We start from the raw sequence: 19,733 nt of genomic DNA on the forward strand, positions 1-19,733 counted from the left end.
CACACACACACACACACACACACACACACACACACACACACACACACACACACACACACACACACACACAGAGAGAGAGAGAGAGAGAGAGAGAGAGAGAGAGGCCCACAGATGACGGGGCAGGAAGCAGGAGACTCCCGCTTTACTCGGACGGATGCAACTGGAGAACGGCTGCTTGGAGGCGATACCATTCAAGTAACGTAAGTCCGCCGTCATCCAAGGAGCTGATCATTTCTACTGAGGTAAAACTAAGTGCACATGTTTATTAATCTGCCAAACAACCTAACAGGAAGCCTACAGAGCCTTTGGAGAAATCAGCATCCCATTCAAATATATATATATATATATATATATATATATATATATCACACGGAATTGACACAAATGATAATGGTAGAATATGGGTTAATTATTGGTGTATATTTAAAATCCAACGTGCCACAGCATTTAACAGTCATAGTTTCGTCTTCTTCAGACAGCTTCCATTTGACCTTTACCCGAAGCGGTTTGTTGGTAGGCTTGTTTATGGGCTGTAGTCATGATAAACCCAAGGGGAGTGGAGGAACGTCTACGTCCATCTCCAACGGCACCACTAGGTGGCAGTGGTCGATCAACGTTGAAAAGCCCCCCCCTTCACCTAACCGCTCCGAGTGATAAGCCTAGCCCACATAACCCAGAGGTACGGTAAACAAAGCAATTTCCAAACAAACCAAACATTTACGACGTTGAGCAATGTTCACGGGTTAACCCGTCGATTGTGAGACGTGACACTCGCCGATGGCCGCCTCCAGAGAACGCTAACGTTTTTGACTTAAAAAAAATTGAAGAGGGATCACGCTCGGCAACCCGTCCCGGCAGATCCCGCAGTCTGTTGACTCTGTCCGGCATCTATTTGCTTTCGAAGACTCTGCAGTTTAGCTGCGGACGCGCAAGTCACAAGGGCCCGCATGGCTTGCTCTTTGTCCCTGTTCTCACACCGAGGCTGTCTGCTTATTCCTCACTGCTGGGGCCACTCCCAGCTGCTCTCTCTCTCTCTCTCTCTCTCTCTCCGGATCCCAAAAAAGAGCTCCAAGGCGGGCGGACGCAACCAGAGCGGTCCTACGACGGAAAAAACTTCCCGTCTCATCCCCGACCTCACCCCTCGTTCCCTCTCTCTCTTTCAACGTTTTAATTTTTGTCGACGGCGAGTCGCAGGCAAAGCTGGCGGCTGAGTCATCCACGCGATTGGGCCGCGACGGTCGAATCGCTTGCGAGTCCCGCGCCACTCTCCGACTCTCCAAAACAACTCAAGGGCGGCGAGATTTGTTCCGCTTTTTCCACTTTACACAATCGCGTCGAGACAGCTTCCTCATTGCGTACCTGCACAGGAAACCCATCTCTCTCCTCGCCCCCCCCCCCGTGTCTTACCCGGAAGTCTGGCGTGTCCGTGACAACAAACGAGACAGAACCTCTTTTGATGACGTTCTCCTTTCCACGCGGGGCCCCTACGGCGCACATGTGACTTCCTCCCTGGAAACCCACCCCCCCGACGCGACCTTAACCTCCGCCTCGGCCCGCGTGGTGGAGCTCGGTCCAGCGGAGGCGGTCACCACTTCCGCTGACCTCGCTGAGTCAGTCACTCCCCAGCCACCCCGCCGCGGCCTGGGGGGGGGGGCGAGAGACCACTACCACTAAGGAGCGCTGGTCATGCTTTGTGGTTCCAGAATTCGATCGGAAAAAAAAAAAGCCTCCAGATATTCACAGGACCACCCCGCTGCTTATACAACTAGATATTAAGACAAAAACAACAAAACACTGATGTCCTTTCGAACAGTTTTGGACTGGTCCTTGTTTGTCGATAGAAACCTGTTGCGTACACTGTCTCGCCGTGTCTGCCGAGCGGCGGCGGACACTGCCTTGTTTTTGTACTTAAGTAAATTTTGAATGTGTGCATATTTACTTACCCAACTTAGTGAGTTGGAGTGCAACTAATTGTCATTGCACAGAGTACAAGTACTGAGGCAACGAAATGCATTCCACCATCCTAGTAACTGACGTATCTAGGAGCAGTGGGTTGCCATATAGCGGCACCCGGGGAGCAGTTCAGTCTCTCGCTCAAGGACCCATCAGCGCGCTACCAGGAGGAGCCGGGGATCGAACCGGCAATCTCCCCATTACAAGGCGACCCGCTCCGCCTCCTGAGCCCCTGCCCCAACGCGACGCCCCGCCCTTCCCCCCGCCGGGTCACCTTCGCGCTCGGCCCCCGGCCTCCGCGGGCTTTCAAACCTGCGTTTGCGCTGCCGGCGCTCAAAGGGCCACCCGGCATCGACCCCTCAAGGCGTCCCGACGCCGACGTTCTCGTGCAACGACTTGTCTCTTTGAGCCGCTCTCTGAGTCTTGCGAAGCCCCGGCCGTCTCCTCCAATCATTTGATCCGAGAAACAGGACTTGGATAGAAAAATACCAGCACTTGAACCTGTGACTGTTTCAGACTTTGGTCTAAAACCCATTTTGTGTTTTGTGCTCGATGTGTCTGCTTTGAGGACGAGATGAGATCTTTGTTGTTATTTTGCTTGCTAAAATATTTGATTTGAATTGTATTGCCAATGTGGTACTTCCATTTTGACTAGAGTCATTTCGTGTCAGGGTATTTGTACTTTTACTTAAGTAAAAGGTCTGAGTGCTATAATAAAAATCCCTCACTAGTTGTTTAAGCAGCCACCAACATAGCTTTGGGACATTCCTTGAACACAATATGCAGCATTTAGGAAATTACAAGCAGATTCCAGAGGTTTTGCTAAGCCGAACTGGTGCTTGGGTTTAGTTAAAGTATAAGGAGACAAACCCCTCTTGAAGCCAACCTGCTTTCTGAGCAAGCAGTGGAGGCTTTTTGAGTTGCACAGCAAAATTCATTTTTACAGCCAGGCCGCACGGATAGTACTCTTTTAGATAGACTTTTGTGGCGCGTGGTAAACAATGCGCTTCTTTATGCATCTGGCCCGAGATGGCGGCGGAAAAATTCTTTCCCACTTGTTCTGAAAATATATTCGACCAGATGTTCCACACGTCGCGTCCTCTCTTCGGCTCGCGAGGGAAAATCGATGCGAGGCGCTTAACGCCTTTCATTTCCACGGGGTTTAATCCGAAGTGGACATGTTTTTTCTCGCGCGTATTGGACACGACACGGATCCATTAAAAGAAAATGCCGAAAATGTGGTTTGTCACCTCACTTCTTTAGAAAGCCGCCGTGTTCTCGCTGGCTCCGTAACCATGGAGTTTGGTGTTTGTTGTGTGTGTTTCTACTCAGCAGCTTTACTTTACTTGCGATTAGAAAGCTGCAGGATTAGCTCTGTTTGCCCCGCCGCCTGCCATCCTCCATGTTATAGAGTGTTGATGTTTAATGAAAAACATAAGAGGGGGGACTTGGAGGGGCTTTAGCCGGGTGTGTTTCAGACAGCAACACCAATAAACAAATAGATGCATGGTCATCACAGCTCTGAGCAAATGCAGTGACCGCCTGAAGTAGTAAGTTGCTGCATTGGGTGGTTCCACAGTCTCGTGGAACCAATTGACAGAGCAATTTCCAATACATTCCCACGAATGACCATAACCAACTAAACAACTATCAACTACAATCATAATAACTGTCCTGTGCAGAGGGTCGAGTTGTACATTCTGTTTATTTGATATATTGGACTTTTCTTGTTTTGCTTTTTTAGGCTATTTCTGTATATTTGGCCCATTTTATTTGATGTTTTTACTTTGCTCTTTATTCTGTTTTATTTTATTCTCATTTTATTCTTATTTTTCTCAGAATGTTCAATTTTTTTGTCATGCTAATCATCAGTAGACATGTACCAAATGAAGTCATTCTGGCTAAATAAAGTAATTCTGATGAAAATAGGGGGACAATATAATCCATCCAAAAATAGGGTATTTGTGAAAATGTGCACGCTTTTCTTTTTATTAGGTAAACCCGTTGATGTAATCTAAACTTGTGACTTTCACATCCGAAGCGTGGCAGCATGAGGTTAAATTGCACCCTGGCCAACACTTGGGCCCATAACAGTTGCATGAGCCCAGTCTGGCAGCTGGTGCTAGCCCCATGCTGTAGCCGATGCAGTGCTGGAATGTTCCCATGCAGATCCCCCATTCACAGGGAGACCTGCAACGTACACACAACGTACACACTGAAAGCCCCAAAGCACAGCGCGCTAATGCCCTCTCACCGACGTGTCAAATCAATATTTTGGTCCCGAAAAGTCAGGTCGGCCAAATGGCCTGCTATGCTGCAACTAGATATTATTGTTATTATTATTATTATTTTTTTTGCCATTTTGTTGGCTAATCTGGGTGATTAAACCGGTAATGAAAACAATCTAGACAGAAATCCAATACCCCGAACATATGGAAGACTAAACGCTGAGACAGAGGAACTCATGACATTTTGACGATGGACAGAGTTATGGATGTGCAGATGTTTTCAGTTTGAAGATTTAATATCCAGCTGAGTGAAATAGCACGCTAAGCACGCAAACGTGTGTTACTTTTTTATCATTTGATTGTGTGCAAGTGGGAAATCTAGTTGTTATCAATGGACAGAAATGTTTTGGGTTTTTTTTTGCAAGTACGGGCAATACGTATGATCCTACCTTCTGTATTCATTATTATTATTATTATTATTTAACTTTTATTTATTTTTTAATTTTTTTCATTTATAAAATCATAGTCTTGGGGCTGTATTCAGAAGGACCAAATATTTGGCTTTAGACGCTGTTGTCCTCACCACGTTGGGAAGATGCCTTGTTTCTCTCCATCACATAGTCCATTACGCTTTGTCCATCTGGCAGCTACTGAAAAGAGTGGGGACGCGGGGTGCAGGGCGCTGCTTGGATACCGGAAACCAGCGCACTGCATGGATGTGGATTCTGTTCCCATGATTGGGAAAAATAAATAGTGTATTGGACCTAAAACAATCCACCCAACATGTACAGCCTTCAGAGGGGTGCAATGTGCAATATTTATGCCACGACACCGCGTTTCTGGTGGCTCCTTGGGGAGGTGCAGGTTTTCCTGAAGCCCTATCCTGTCCCACTAATTTGTGGACGGATCATTTGTTCCTTGTCGAGAGTTAAGTAAGTAAGCAAAGCATCCAGTCACCTGATAATCACCGGAGGCATCTAGTAAAGCTAAAGGAGAAATATCAGTGACTTGCTTAGTGCAGCGCCGAGGGTTTTTTTTTTTTGTTGTTTTTTTTTTTTGAACCACGTGTCTTAGTTCTCAAATTGAAAAAGTGCAGCAAATTTCCTACTGTAGGTGGTGGGATGTAATCTATTATGTGGAATGTTTTGTAGTGTTGAATGGGGTACTGGAAGGGTTGAGGGTGTTAAAGACAGTGGTTGAAGAAGTACTTAAATTGATTAGATTAGGCTAAATGCATGGTGCTCATGTTTGAATGGATCATATCAAAAGTAACAGCATAAATAACACAACACAAAACGGCCTTTTACTCTAGTGAAAGTGAAATGTAATGTTCTTAAAATATTGAAAGTAAAATAACTTGTCAGATCCAGAATACATAATTATAAATAAAGTACCTTTTTCTGCTACTGTACCTTTTTTTTCCTGTTAACAAGTACTCATGCATATTCTGATCAATCAACAAAACTAGGATAGGTGGTTTCATAGTAATTTACAAGTATATGGACGCAATGAATAGTTGATGAGCAGTTTGATAGGTCCAGTCCTTCATTATAAAAAAGAAAAGGAAAAATGTTTTGCTTTTGCTTACTTTTGATATCCTGCAAATATAAAATCCAAATTTTATAAAAATCTTGATATCAAAAATGAATTTTTATTTATATTTTTTTATAAAATCCTGGTAAAATCTTGAGAAAATCCTAAAAGTATTTATATACATATATATATATATAAATATATATACACTACTCACAAAAAGTTAGGGATATTCGGCTTTTGGGTGAAATTTCAGGATGAACCTAAAATGCACTAAAACCTTTACAGGTGAACTTCATTTGACCTTCTCTAAACTTTTGAATGCACATGTCCAACTGTTCAATGTTTCAGTACTTTTTGCACAACTTGCTGTTCTCTAACATGGAGCCGAACGGCAAAATTCACAACAAGTGTTTGATCCATGAATCGACCAATACATTTCCTGGTTCAGTTAGAATTGGTATTTAAACAGTCCTCTTCATCATGCTGTTCACATTTTGACATCATCAGACCAAGACGACACCTAACAATTGATCAACAGTACCCTGACATTGCGAGATTTCAAACAGGATGTTCTCAGAGGGAAGTGGCCACTGAGCTTAAAGTGTCACAGAGTGTCATCAGCAGCTACAGCAACAGAGATACAGAGACTGGAAGAGTCACAGAAAGGCATAGAAGTGGACGTCCTTTGGCCACATCCCACACTGATCAGCGCTTCATTGTGAACAGTGTCCTGCGGAACCGGATGATGAATGCCACTCAACTCCAGGCACATTTAAGGGAGGTGAGAGGCACCCAAGTGTCACGTCAGACCATTCGAAACCGTTTCCATCAGCATGGTCTGGGTGCTAGACGACCTGCAAGGGTACCTGACCACACCACCAGGCACAGGCATCATCGTCCTGCATGGGTCACGGAGCATTTACGCTGGACGAGGCACCGGTGGCCTCAGTGCTGTTCTCTGATGAAAGTCGATTCACATTGAGCAGAAATGATGGCCGCCAATGATGTTGGAGACGTCAAGGAGAGCGCTATGCATCAGCAAGTCACCAGACGAGCCTTTGGGGGTGGTGGTGTTACAGTGTGGGCAGGTGTGTCTAGTCAATACAGAACTGCCCTACACTTTGTGAATGATACAGTGACAAGCCCATAATACCTGAATAACATCATTAATCAAGTCATTGTGCCCCTGCGTGAACAACACAGGCCTAATTTCATCTTCATGGACGACAATGCTCCAGCTCATCAAGGTCGCATCATTAGGGAACGGCTGCTGGAGACTGGGGCACCTCAAATGGAGTGGCCTGCACTTTCTCCAGACCTGAATCCCATAGAAAATCACTCTGTACCCCAGAACCTCAATGACCTGAGGGCCGCCCTTCAAGAATAGCGGGGTGCCAGGCCTCAGCAGACAATAAGTCGACTTGTGAACAGCATGAGACGTCGTTGTCAGGCTGTAATTGATGCTCAAGGGCACATGACAAGTTATTGAGACATTGACATTTTTTGTTGTGGTAAACCCACCACTGTTGTTGGCTTTTGTTTTAATCAATTGTTTGAGATGAGGAAATCACCATTGCCTGCTTCTACTTAAATGCCCTACTTTCATGATATAATACCACTGTAGCGTGAACTTTTTTCATTTTCCATAAATTTCACCCAAAAGCCAAATATCCCTAACTTTTTGTGAGTAGTGTATGTACTGTATGTATGTATGTATGTATGTATATAAATACATTCAGGATTTTTTCAGGATATATATATATATATATGTATATAATATATATAAATCCTGATATAAAAGACAAAAACTTAAGTAACCCAACTGTGTGAGAAATTCAGTAGAGTAAAAAGTTTAGATATTTGTTTTGAAATGTAATGGAGTAAAAGTCGAAAATGAATATAATGTAAGTACATGATGAAAAAATTACTTAAGTATATTGGTGACATTAGTGTTATTACTATTATCACTATCATTATTATACTATAATAATAATAATATTATTATTATTATTACTATTATTATTATTATTATTATTATTATTATTATTTCAAAGTCAGAATGCCCTCCCCTCCTCAAATTACTTAAGTATATTGTTAATATTTTTATTATTACTATTATCACTATCATTATTATACAATAATAATAATATTTTATTATTATTATTATTATTATTATTATTATTATTATTATTATTATTATTATTATTATTATTATTATTATTATTATTATTTCACTTCCCACTTTTCCTCCAGTTTAATGAGGGCCCCTAATAAGGAGGATGGATGAGGTTAGGGGCCAAAGTCAGAATCTCTGCCCTCCCCTCCTCAAATTACTTAAGTATATTGTTAATATTAGTATTATTACTATTATCACTATCATTATTATACTAAATTAATAATAATTATTCTTATTCTTATTCATATTCTTATTCTTCTTCTTATTTTTCTTCTTCTTCTTCTTCTTCTTCTTCTTCTTCTTCTTCTTCTTCTTCTTCTTCTTCTTCTTCTTCTTCTTCTTCTTCTTCTTCTTATTATTATTATTATTATTATTATTATTATCAGGGGCTAAAGTCAGCATCTCTGCCCTCCCCTCCTCAAATTACTTAAGTATATTGTTAATATTAGTATTATTACTATTATCACTATCAATCTTATACTATATTAATAATTCTTATTCTTATTCTTATTTTTATTATTATTCAAATTCTTCTTCTTCTTCTTCTTCTTCTTCTTCTTCTTCTTCTTCTTCTTCTTCTTCTTCTTCTTCTTCTTCTTCTTCTTCTTCTTCTTCTTCTTCTTCTTTTTATTATTATTATTATCATTATTATTATTATTATTATTATTAGGGGCCAAAGTCAGCATCTCTGCCCTCCCCTCCTCAAATTACTTAAGTATATTGTTAATATTATTATTATTACTATAATCACTATCATTATTATACTATAATAATAATAATATTCTTATTCTTATTCTTATTCTTATTCTTATTCTTATTCTTATTCTTATTCTTATTCTTATTCTTATTCTTATTCTTATTCTTATTCTTATTCTTATTCTTATTCTTATTCTTATTCTTATTATTATTAGGGGCCAAAGTCAAAATCTCTGCCATCCCCTCCTCAAATTACTTAAGTATATTGTTAATATAAGTATTATTACTATCACTATCATTATTATACTATATTAATAATAATAATCATAATCTTCTTCTTCTTCTTCTTCAAGATTCAAGATTCAAGATTCAAGATTTTTTATTCGTCACATACATATACATACTTCCATACATGTATGCAGTGAAATGTAATGCAACGCACCCGGTGATAGCGCACAATATGTCCTAGGAAGAAAAATAGAAAATAAAATAAAAAGTAGAATAAATAAAAAATAATAAAACAAAAAATAAAATACGATAGAAAATAAAAAGTCGTCTTCTTCTTCTTCTTCTTCTTCTTCTTCTTCTTCTTCTTCTTCTTCTTCTTCTTCTTCTTCTTCTTCTTCTTATTCTTGTTCTTATTATTCTTATTATTATTCTTATTATTGTTATTATTATTATTATTATTATTATTATTGTTATTATTATTATTATCATCATTATTATTCATCTCTGCCCCCCCCCCCCGCCCCCCCCCCGCCCCGCGCCGCTGACGTCACCCCCCGCGCCTCTCCAAAGGCACGCGCGGCGGCGGCTCGCGCACTTGGCTGCGTCGCTGCGTGGCCGCTTCACTCAGGCTCCTCGCGCTCGGACAGCTCCTCGCCCCGCGAACGCCAAGAGACGGCAACATGGGTGAGCTCCCCCCGCCGCCGCCGCCGCCGCCGCCGCCGCCGCCGCCGCCGCCGCCGCCGCACGGACACGCCTCGAACTTCCAAAACCCGAGCCCGGAGACCCAACTTTCCGCGAGGCGCTTTACGTCCGTTGGCGTGCGCCGCCTGCTTCGTTCGCGCGTCGGCTCGGGGTTTTTAAGCGCCCCCCCACCGCTGCCGCCGGCGCACCCGGGCCTGGTTCTCGGTTGGGTCGGCATTAGCGGGAGGAGATTAGGCCGATAAGTCCCGTTCTCCCAGCACCTCACCCCGCACGGAGGAGCTGCAGCCTCCCCCCCCCGCTCCCACTAGGCTCCCGGTAGGGCGGTGGATTCGTGGGAAACCCCCCAAACAGACTCTTCCGTCCTTTGAGGATGCCCCCCTGTCGTCGATCCCGATTCTTCAGTTGGTCGGTCGAGGATGATTGCTCACTCCATTGTTGCTCGTGTCATTGCGTCGATTGCTTCGATGGGCTGTTGTCATTGGCTTCCGTCTGCTAAATGTTGATGAAGCCCATGTTTTAGAAGTGGGTTTTTTGAATCAATTTGAGTTACGATGTTGATTTATCGAGAAAACACACGCACACACACACACACACACACGTATTGGTAGCTATTGATTGAGAAAGCATAACTGAGGTATGCAGTAGATTGGGCTTTGCATAGAATACATTTTGCACACAATGCCACAGGGATTTCTTTTTGTCTGTTGTGGGAATGTATGGGAATGGTTTTGTGTCTCAGTCCCAAGTGTTGGCCATCTGTGCTCCCACCCTGGGAATGCATGGGAGGGGAGAGACGCTCCATGGATGTTTGGTAACTTCTAGCTGACTTAGGGCTCTGAATTACAAGCTGTCGGCCAGATGGGATTGTACGAAGTGAGACCCATTCAGTTCTATTCACTTTCTGGCCTTAAAAAGTTGATGAAGTCATATTGAGATTCCAAAAACGTGTAATAACTGCAGATGTACCTGTTGACGCTTGGTGGCCAGGACTCGCACGCAACTCCGGTTGCCGTTGAATGGGGGCTCCGCGACTGAGGGAGCATACTGATAGTGTGAGAATCTGTATCAATGCTCATTAATTCACTCTGAGGCCCTCACAGAGCTGCCTTTGTGCTCTTAATTTGGAACCACTCCTTTGTGAAGATTCAGTCGCTCCTAATGTAGAGAAAAGTTCACTGAATTGCAAGTCTCACAGTGGATGGCTGAAATAATTCTGCGCGGCCCAATTTCACCATCTCATGGAGGATGTTGCCCTGTGTAGCAAGGGACCGTTTGGAGTTGTCTAGTTACCCGTCATATTAAAAAACAGTTGTTTTTTTTATGAACCTTCAGATGGCAACTCACCTCGGGTTCAATTCAAACTTGTGCAAAGTTCACCATTTTCAAATCCACCTCGAGGTCAGTTATAGTTAGAGGAGCACAGTAAATCACTTGTCATTATTGTTTTTGTTCTCCAGTTTTCTTTTTTCATAAGAAATATCTAACGAAGAAGAGGTGTTTGTGTGTTGCCTTCTTTTTCGTGATAGACTCACTTTTCAAAAGAGATAGGGAGTCTATGGGACTCGCTCTCTAGTTGCATATAAATCGACATCGGCGTCATTAAACTGTGTTGTGTTTTGCTGTTCCTTTGAAAACTTTGAAAGCATGAGCGTCATCAAGTGGAATTGCGTACTTGGATTAGTTCTGCCCTTAACGAACACAATGTCATGAGGCTGTTTTTGCGTGAACCTAAAAATGGAGGTCTGAAGATGTCCCTCCCAGGTTATATAAACTATCAGCTGTCTGATTTGATTTCATAGTTTCTTTCACCTGAGGCAGGGGCCGCATTCTTCAGAGAGTTGGTCCTCTGGCCTCATGTTTTAACAGTGCACTGGCCTGTGTGGAGGATGTGGGAGGCCAACTTGGCCACTGACCGTGGGAGCTCAATGTGTTTCTTTGCTCAGGAGAAGACAACATGTCCCTCTCATTTAATATCTTGCTAACGTCTCAGTTGTAGTGCACCAGTTACCCCCCCCCCCCCCCCCCCCCCCCCCCCCCCCCGCCCAACAGCATGCTGTTGCCATGGACCTCCTTGACAACGTGGGAGGACACTGTTCTGTTCCCCTCAGTATGTTTAGGTCAGTGCACGCCACCAAGGACTTCAGTGTTCCTTGGTAGATGTAGTGCTCATAACTACTGCAGCTAGAAATGAATAGCATTATTCTTCATATTGGGAAGTACAAACCGTTTTTCCACACAGAACTGGCACAAACTGTGTCTTCTCTTCAGGATCAACATTGTGGTCCTGGAGGCCTTCTTCCTAAGAGAGCTTGGAAAACACACTAACCTGTCAGTACAAGACATGTATTTTTTTTAAATACTTGATTTAATTACATGCTGAATAACCTTGTATTTGGAGCTATGCTTAATCGAATACACCAAATCCTTGACTATAAATAGTTTCTGTTTCAGTCTTAAGTTCCAGACTCTTCAAAAAAACATTTCATTTTCCTATTGGAAAGTATTGGACCTTTAGTCTTAACAAGCTGTCTGTGTTCAGGTCCTCTGGAGAGGGCGGTGTTTAATTAATCTAATAAAGATTAATCTAATAAAGAACTAAAAGTTAGATCATTGTTTTTTAGGCGGGAGAAACGGTAAACTCATCTCAATCAAAAGTTAGACTGAATCATATTGAAACAGCCTAATAGCTGTTTCAATAAACATATCATTTTTGTGTTCGTCTGTAAGGCTCAAATAGTCAGATGGTCTCCGTGAGTCATGCTTTGTTAGAAGGCCGACACCCTGAACAGGAACAAGTGGGTAATGAAATAGATGGATGGATGGAGAGATGGATTGCTGGGTAGATCGATGTGATGTGATGTCCCAAAGCATTGCCTGGTGGACTAAATGTCTAGAAAACTATTGGTTATTTTTCCCCAAGCCTCAGCAGTTATCACTGTCTTAGCGTCATGTGGCCGTGCGCATTTTTGACCCCATATCCTGAGTACGAGCAGAGGAAAGAGCGATCACTGTTGGTGTCATGCCGATCGAGTGATCGCATTCCCTCTCCTAATCAACAGCTCAGCTGATTCCTGAGCAGTTACAGAGGGTAAGATAACGTTCCCCCACATTTTTGTTTTGAGACTCAAGGTGATAAATTGTCACGGGCCATGTGGAGGAGTTTATAGAAATTATAGCTATTCCCCAGAGTGCTTTCAGAAGATGTGAAAAATAACATATGACAGACAGAAGTAATCTCCACAAAAATGCTGTGGAGTTTTTGGACCACGGGTTCCATTCTTTTTGTTTTAGTATTTGTTGCCTACAGAATGTATCTTTCCTCACTCAAATACATATTCTGCAGTCTCCAATCTCCAAACAAAGCACAACAGTTTTTAAACCTGGTCCCACAATTATACGTTAGCTTTAATATTTTATTATTCTTTATGTATGAATATTTGATTTCCAATCTCCTTCCCGTCCCTGTTGTCTTTCAACGTCTTGATTTTTGTTTGCACTTTTTAAAACTTCCTTATGCATTTGCACTTTCTGAGAGCTGGTCGTCTGCCACCAGCAGTGTGGGTCTGCAGGAGCAATCATGTTAATTTGTTGAGCTTAATAAGTCCTCTGATACAAAGGGGGTCGTTGTGTATTGTCACATGAAATGATAGGAATAGAAACTTCTGAGTTTGGGGGCTTGCTCAAGCGTGCTGCTTGACTGTCAATTTTATTAAGAGCCTATTCACCATTACACGGAAGGGATGTGACAGTGTGTTACCCACCCACCCACCCACCCGCCTACCCGCTGTGTGTGTGTCTGTGTGTGTGTGTGTGTGTGTGTGTGTGTGTGTGTGTGTGTGCATATGGGTTAACAGGGTGGAGGTCTAACTGACTAACTCTAAGTGTTCAACCTCGTTAGTGAGGTGACACATTGCCACATGGTGGAAGCAGCATGACATTCAAATAACTGAAAGTACCCCCTTGATATGTAAATGCACACAGCGTTTACCATATGTTGGGTGCTTAATATTATAAATTATGTGTCGGTTGCAGAGGAGACAATCTGGGTTCAAGTTATCAGCAAGCGTACCAAAAACATCCACCATCTTTTATGTTTTTGAAACAAATACCGGCCTAAAGGTTGGTGGTATTTGTAATGAAATTCCATAACATCCAACACCAAAAATCCTTTGCTTAGTTTTTCATCAGCATTCAGCGTACACTATGTTGCTATCGTTATTTGTAGAGCATTGGGGATATCTACAGAACAGATGTCTACAGAACAACAGCCTTTATCAGAGGTTTTGTTTACAACATAATGACTATTCCAGAAGGGCCGTGTGAAATAATGGATTGGAAATGCAAGCGGCTCAGCCCTGAAGCCGACAGGCATTCACCCACTCAATGAGCAAATGTTGCAGCCTGTTGCATTATTAGCTCTCGTCCATATCAATTCACATCAGGCCGAAAAGACACATTTCCCGACTTAAAGACTATACCTACCAATTTCAATACGCTCAACAACACTATCGCATGAAAAGGGGATGTTGATCAGGCTCGACACAGAGCTGATCACCATACGGTTTCCTGAATTGCTGTACTTTCTGTTGGTCGCTCGTTTGTAGGTCAGAAGTGGTGAAGTGGTAGTCTGATGTGATTTGTTCCATGTGGCCCCATCCAGTGTAGCTGTGGGGCTAGGGAGCTGCGTGTGTATGTGGGGGTGGTTGCTGTGGCATCACTGTCACTCATGGTCGGTGCAGTGTGGCCACCCGCCCCGACAGGTCGGGATCCGGGCCAGAGGATTAGAGCAGGTCAGTCGTTGAGAGGGGGGAACAGATAGTATCAAGAGCAAAGGAGACCCGCTGAGCCCTTTTCACTTGGCATAAACCGAAAGTTTGAATGTCACTGGTGGATGAATGACCGGTGGTAATCGTTTCTCGTCATGTTTCAAGGTCATACATTTTTTGATCGTACCGTACTTTATCTAAGATGATTTTTCCAGAGCCAAAGGATTTTGCTAAGAGCTTTTTTTTTTTCATACGCAATAGCGAAGCAGATCAAATCAGAACAAACAGTCAGGGTTTTCAACTAATCCCCTTCAAGGTTGTCTGTAGGGAGTGCAAGTATTCTCCCAGAAAGCCTTGGTCGTGCTATTGAACTGTGGAAGTGCTGCGGTGGAAGATTGTTAAAAAGGGAGACTGTAGGATTGAGCTGTTGGATGTTTGCCCGCAGAGCGTATTCAGGCCTTCACAGATCGCTCTTTGTCCTCGACTCTTTTACACAGCTGCTAAACAACCGTAAGACAAAAGCATCTGGGGCTCCCCGGCGCACCAATGAGAAGTGTTCACCATGTGAAGAGCCGGGCAAGAAAGCCTCGGAGCATTTGCATGCAGCTACAGGCTGCGCTTGAGATGCATCAAGAAAGACTTTAAACGTAAACCCAAGTTACCCTGTTAGACTCCTCGACTGCCTCTCAGACATCAGGACATGAATTGAAGCCCTTTACTAATCTAGTATTCAACACAGCATTCTGACACAGATGCTTGGTTTGCTGGTGTGTGTGTGTGTGTGTGTGTGTGTGTGTGTGTGTGTGTGTGTGTGTGTGTACGTGCCACGGGATATCTATATAGTGACAGTCTTCTCATGACGGCCACCATTAATACAACTTAACAATGACATCTATCTTTCTGGTTGAGCAGCTGTGAGAATCAAACAACGCTCAATGTAACTTTATAATAGGCCTCCAGTCAAAGATTAAGGCATTTTTGCCAGGCTGGTCATAAAGAACTGGCATTTTTTTTCCAGGGTGAAACGGTACAGTGGGATCGGTATGTATCACGGTTTTTGGGTAACGGTAACGGTTTTGACATCTTAAGAAAAAAAAAAGTTGGTGTTAAGGTGTAAAAAATGTTTTATAGTAGTCTGCCATAAATAACTAATGTAACTGCTGGGCCACACCCGAAGCGACGTGTCATCAGTACGAAATCGGCGCGTCTTTTGACGATGCCTCAATTCCTTTCGGGTCCGACTTCATTCCGTTTGATGATGCGCTCGTGTAAGCGGCATTCTCGAGACGCAACTTTCCATGGGTAAGTGAACCCTTGCTTTTGTTTTCAGCCTTTTACTTTAAATGATATTCGCATTTAGAGGCTGTTTATTAACATAGTTGGATTAGCTTGTGAGTTCAGCGTTTATTGTTTATATTTCGCACAGCAGCCTCTGGCTTGAATACAACATATTTTATCGCTGGAATGAATAATAATCTCTGAATACAGCACATTTCACCCCTTGAATGGGTCATAATCTATAAATACATTGCGGCTTTTGACAGGAGGAAGGCGGTGCTGGTTCTCCTTCGTGGGTCCAAAGGAGGAACCAGGGGTGACAGCGGTGGCGGATTTGTCCCATTAACCAGAGGAGGATGCAGGAGATTACCACAATTTATATATGTGTATTTATTGAGCAGTTTCTGTAATAGTGTTTTGTGATAATTTTTTATTGTCAGTTATTGGTGGTTTGATTATGAAATGAAGAAAAAGATGCAATGGATATATTCTTGTACATTTCATAAAACATATTAATAGCTTAATAATACCTTATAAATAAATCGAGAGATTTCTCTACTACAAAAATCTATAATCTAAGTGAATTTGACTAGAGCCCACACGTAGTTGACTCCAAGCAGCAAGGCGACCGTCCCGCTTCCGTTTTTCCGACAGGTATGGCTTGGTAATTAAATATTTACACTAAATACATTGTTTGGATCTCTATGGGACTCTATGCTCCAGTTTATGCTTTGTGGTATTGATGCGCAATTCATGGTGCTATTAGCAGCTGCAATCCATTCTTTGTGAATTTGCCCATCTGTGTGTATGGTAGGGGGGATTTGGGGTTTCAAGTTCATTGGTGGGCTCTTATGAGTTGCATAAGTTCATTGGCAGGGAGGTGTAGTAGTGGGTAATTGGCCCAGGTGTCTAGGGGGTGGGTTCCTGGCAGAGGAGGAGACAGGGAAGTGAGGCGAACCCCTGGTGCGAGTAGAAGCGAGTGTCTGAAGGGAAGTTGGTAATAAAAAGGGACACGGCCATCCCATTTTCCGACTGGACACCTCAACACCGGTGTAGTTGTCAGCCTCGCAGGCAATAAAACCGCCTTGGCTATGCACGGAGGTTCTGTCTGCGTCTCCTTCGTTGTGTCTGTCGGGTCGACCCCACAAAGTATCACAATATAACTGAAATGTGAGCTACAACAGTAATTGTTGAAAATAGTTGGTGGGATGTGTCTGTACTGTGTTACATTACTTCTACATATTACATATGTATATGTTTGTTCTTTGTATTTAAAACGGGTCTTGATCAATAAGTCAATCCGACAGAAGCTCTCGGTCTCTCGTACAATATAGACTCATATAAAATGCATTTCAATTGATTGCACGCTTTACAACGACATATCCGTGTTGTTTCATCTCGTGTTTCTATGTAAAAGGCTTGCGTAGCTGCGTGCAGTTGAAAACAAATATACCTCGCGCAAAAATAGAGAAATGCCGAGCGGACCCTGCGTGGCTGACGTAGGCAGTGGAGCTCCAGCAGTGGATTCAATAGGAAGTGTGCACCACGCCCGTACGTTTCACCAACGCCTCCGGTGGACTTCTACCATGACATCCTAATACCACGGTTCACTTCTCCGTATTGAACCGTAGGGGGCGTATGAACAGTTTGACCGTATACCGTTGCATCCCTATTTTTTTCACGGTAAACTTTTTTTTCTCTTCCCAAAAACAACCGTATTTTCGGGCTTCCCAATATCTTAAGGACTGCTATTAGTGAGATAGAAGGCTAAACAGGGTATTTGTATCATAGAATATCCCATGATATCCTATGATTTTATGCACTAAGAAATGGCATGTATGAATGCCATTTCTTAGTGCATAAAATCATGTTCAATTTTTGTACAGGAGAAAAAATGATCATATGTCAGTAATTAGTTCTAATTCTAAAAGTTCTAATTACCCCAAACCAACAGATTAACAGCAGCAAGCTTCTGTTGTGTTGATGCTGTTAAAGATAATAATTCTGATTGATGATACTTCAAGTTTAGTATTGAGAATTGGTATGAGTCATGAATTGTGGTTCCAGTCCATTGTTGTTTGAAAGGAAGGAAACACCTTGTTTGTGGCCACTGATGCTTATAAGAGAGTAGCTCTGTCCACGTACTGCACAGTATTGTCCTCAGAAAGGCCTGATAGGCATGGAAAGACAGTTAAGCTGAGCAGATGAAAATCTGGAATAGTTGAGCATTTTTTCTAGATGAAATGACAGCTGCAGGAAACCCAAGGGCTGAGGGAAATCTGAGAGGAGGGGGGGTTCTTCACAGGAATTGTTCCTTGCACAAAGAGGTGCAAACACTAAAGCTGCTTTCACATAGGATGTGGTGTGCGCTGCACTCTTCGCTTGGTGGAGCGCAGATGCAGAGCTGGGCCTTTCACATAGGACGCAGTGTGCGCTTAGTGTCGCGCACGCACGCACGCTTTTGGGACCACTGTCATTACTTCGAAAACAGGAATACTGTTTATGGTATTTTTTTAAGTTCAGCTGGCCTGGATTAAATACTACATTAATTTTATTTATATTTTATATTACAATATGATATACGTCTTCAGATCGTATTTTAATGACAAGGAATAGTCATAATCATGTCGGTAATATTTTTGGCCATTGGTTTTATATCGCTAATCTCCACTGCATTTAAACACACACCTGGTCTGCCCACTTGGTAGGAAATCTGTTTCCATGACAATGGGATTTGCTTCCAAGGTCCCGATAAACCCGTAAGGAGGGGTTGTAGAGCTGGGGGAATTCGGACACCGCAGATTTAGAGAGAGGAAACCCAGATGTTTCGGTCCGAAAAACAGCTTGACTGCACAGAGACCAGGGGAGAGTGGTTAGACATAGAATATCATATATGCACCACGGAGAAGCCTCGTATGTCATCTTAGCTTTTGACCTCTTCTCCATGAGAACCTAATACTGAAACATTCGAACAGCCGCAGCTGAAATGTGTAAGTAATGTTTTGCGAACATCTGGAATATACTGAGCGAGCTGCCTACTGCCTCGCTCATCCTGCTGGAACCAAAAATATGTTGTAGAGTAACACTTGGAGTGGGTGAGACTGAGTAACTAGATAAATGTGGAATGATTCAGTCTTTCCTTTCTTAGGGCCGTGCCTATGCTGCTTGAAAAGAAACAGAAAGAGAGAACGAGGGAGAGAGAGAGCGAGCGAGAGAGAGAGCGAGGGAGAGAGAGAGTGAGAGAGTCTACTCAACTGGGCTGTGTTCTGTCTGTGTATATTATAAGGCATGTGATGAAGCCAATAACTAACCTTTAAACTACAGAGTTGACGACACTCAGAGTTTGAGTCATCTGATGTTGCCCTAGAGGGACCTCTGGATTAGTCAGCTTTGTGCATCAACCAAACTATTTTGATTCTTCATGTTTTGGACAAGGAGACATGACGGTGTCACTGCTGATCACAGTTAGACAGTTAGTATACAAATGTATACTCTGCCTCCCAACCACAAAAAGGGGGTTGACTGTCAGCATGTTAAATACATGTCAAACCCAACCTTGATAGGTTTTATTTACTATATTAAATGTTCAACGGTTATTAACCCCGTATAAATACAGTCGGCCAATAAATGTTATTCTCATAAAAAAAAATACAGCTTTCCAACCCACCACCTGTATGAACAGACAGAACTAACACAGAGACAGAGCAGTCGGAGCCGGCTGGTTGCCAGAGGGTGAAACCCACAGATCCAGGTTACACCAGACTCCATGTCCTTCCGGGATCCCTAGGACATGGGGCTTAAGAGACGCTGGAGGAGGGTATTAAAGCAGTCTGTGGGAAGGCCACTCTGTTGTCATAACAGCGACGGTGAATGCCTGGCTCAGTGGGGCCTCGCCGGCCGCCCTGTCCGGGCGCTGCAACCGCTCCTAAGTGGTGGAGGAGACACCCTTCCCATCTTAAGAGGGGTGCGAGAAACGGTGCCGGGGGGCCGAGTATAGGGTAAACTGTGAGGTCAGGGGTGAGAGGTGGGCCGTGAGAGGACAATAGGGCTGTTGGACAGACGTGGAGAGAGATCCCAGCAGCTGGGAGAGTAGGGGGGGTGGTGTCCATGGGAAGCCCCTCAAGATTAGCTTGAGAGTCTCGTCTGCTGTCTCCATGTCTGCGTGCTTCA

At 43.1% G+C, this 19,733-nt stretch overlaps 1 protein-coding gene across 1 annotated transcript in view; it reads left to right on the forward strand.

Annotated features, from left to right (window-relative positions):
• The first annotated feature begins 9,407 nt into the window (after nt 1-9,407).
• The window catches only part of gpm6bb (glycoprotein M6Bb), a 33,560-nt gene continuing 23,234 nt past the window's right edge, over nt 9,408-19,733 (forward strand). Inside the window, exon 1 of the mRNA XM_080019231.1 lies at nt 9,408-9,501. Within this exon, the coding sequence (XP_079875357.1) occupies nt 9,498-9,501 (4 nt within the window). The 5' untranslated portion in view covers nt 9,408-9,497. The remainder of the gene's footprint in view (nt 9,502-19,733) is intronic.

This window comes from Zeus faber, assembly GCF_960531495.2.
Source record: "Zeus faber genome assembly, chromosome: 18".
Lineage (NCBI taxonomy): Eukaryota > Metazoa > Chordata > Actinopteri > Zeiformes > Zeidae > Zeus > Zeus faber.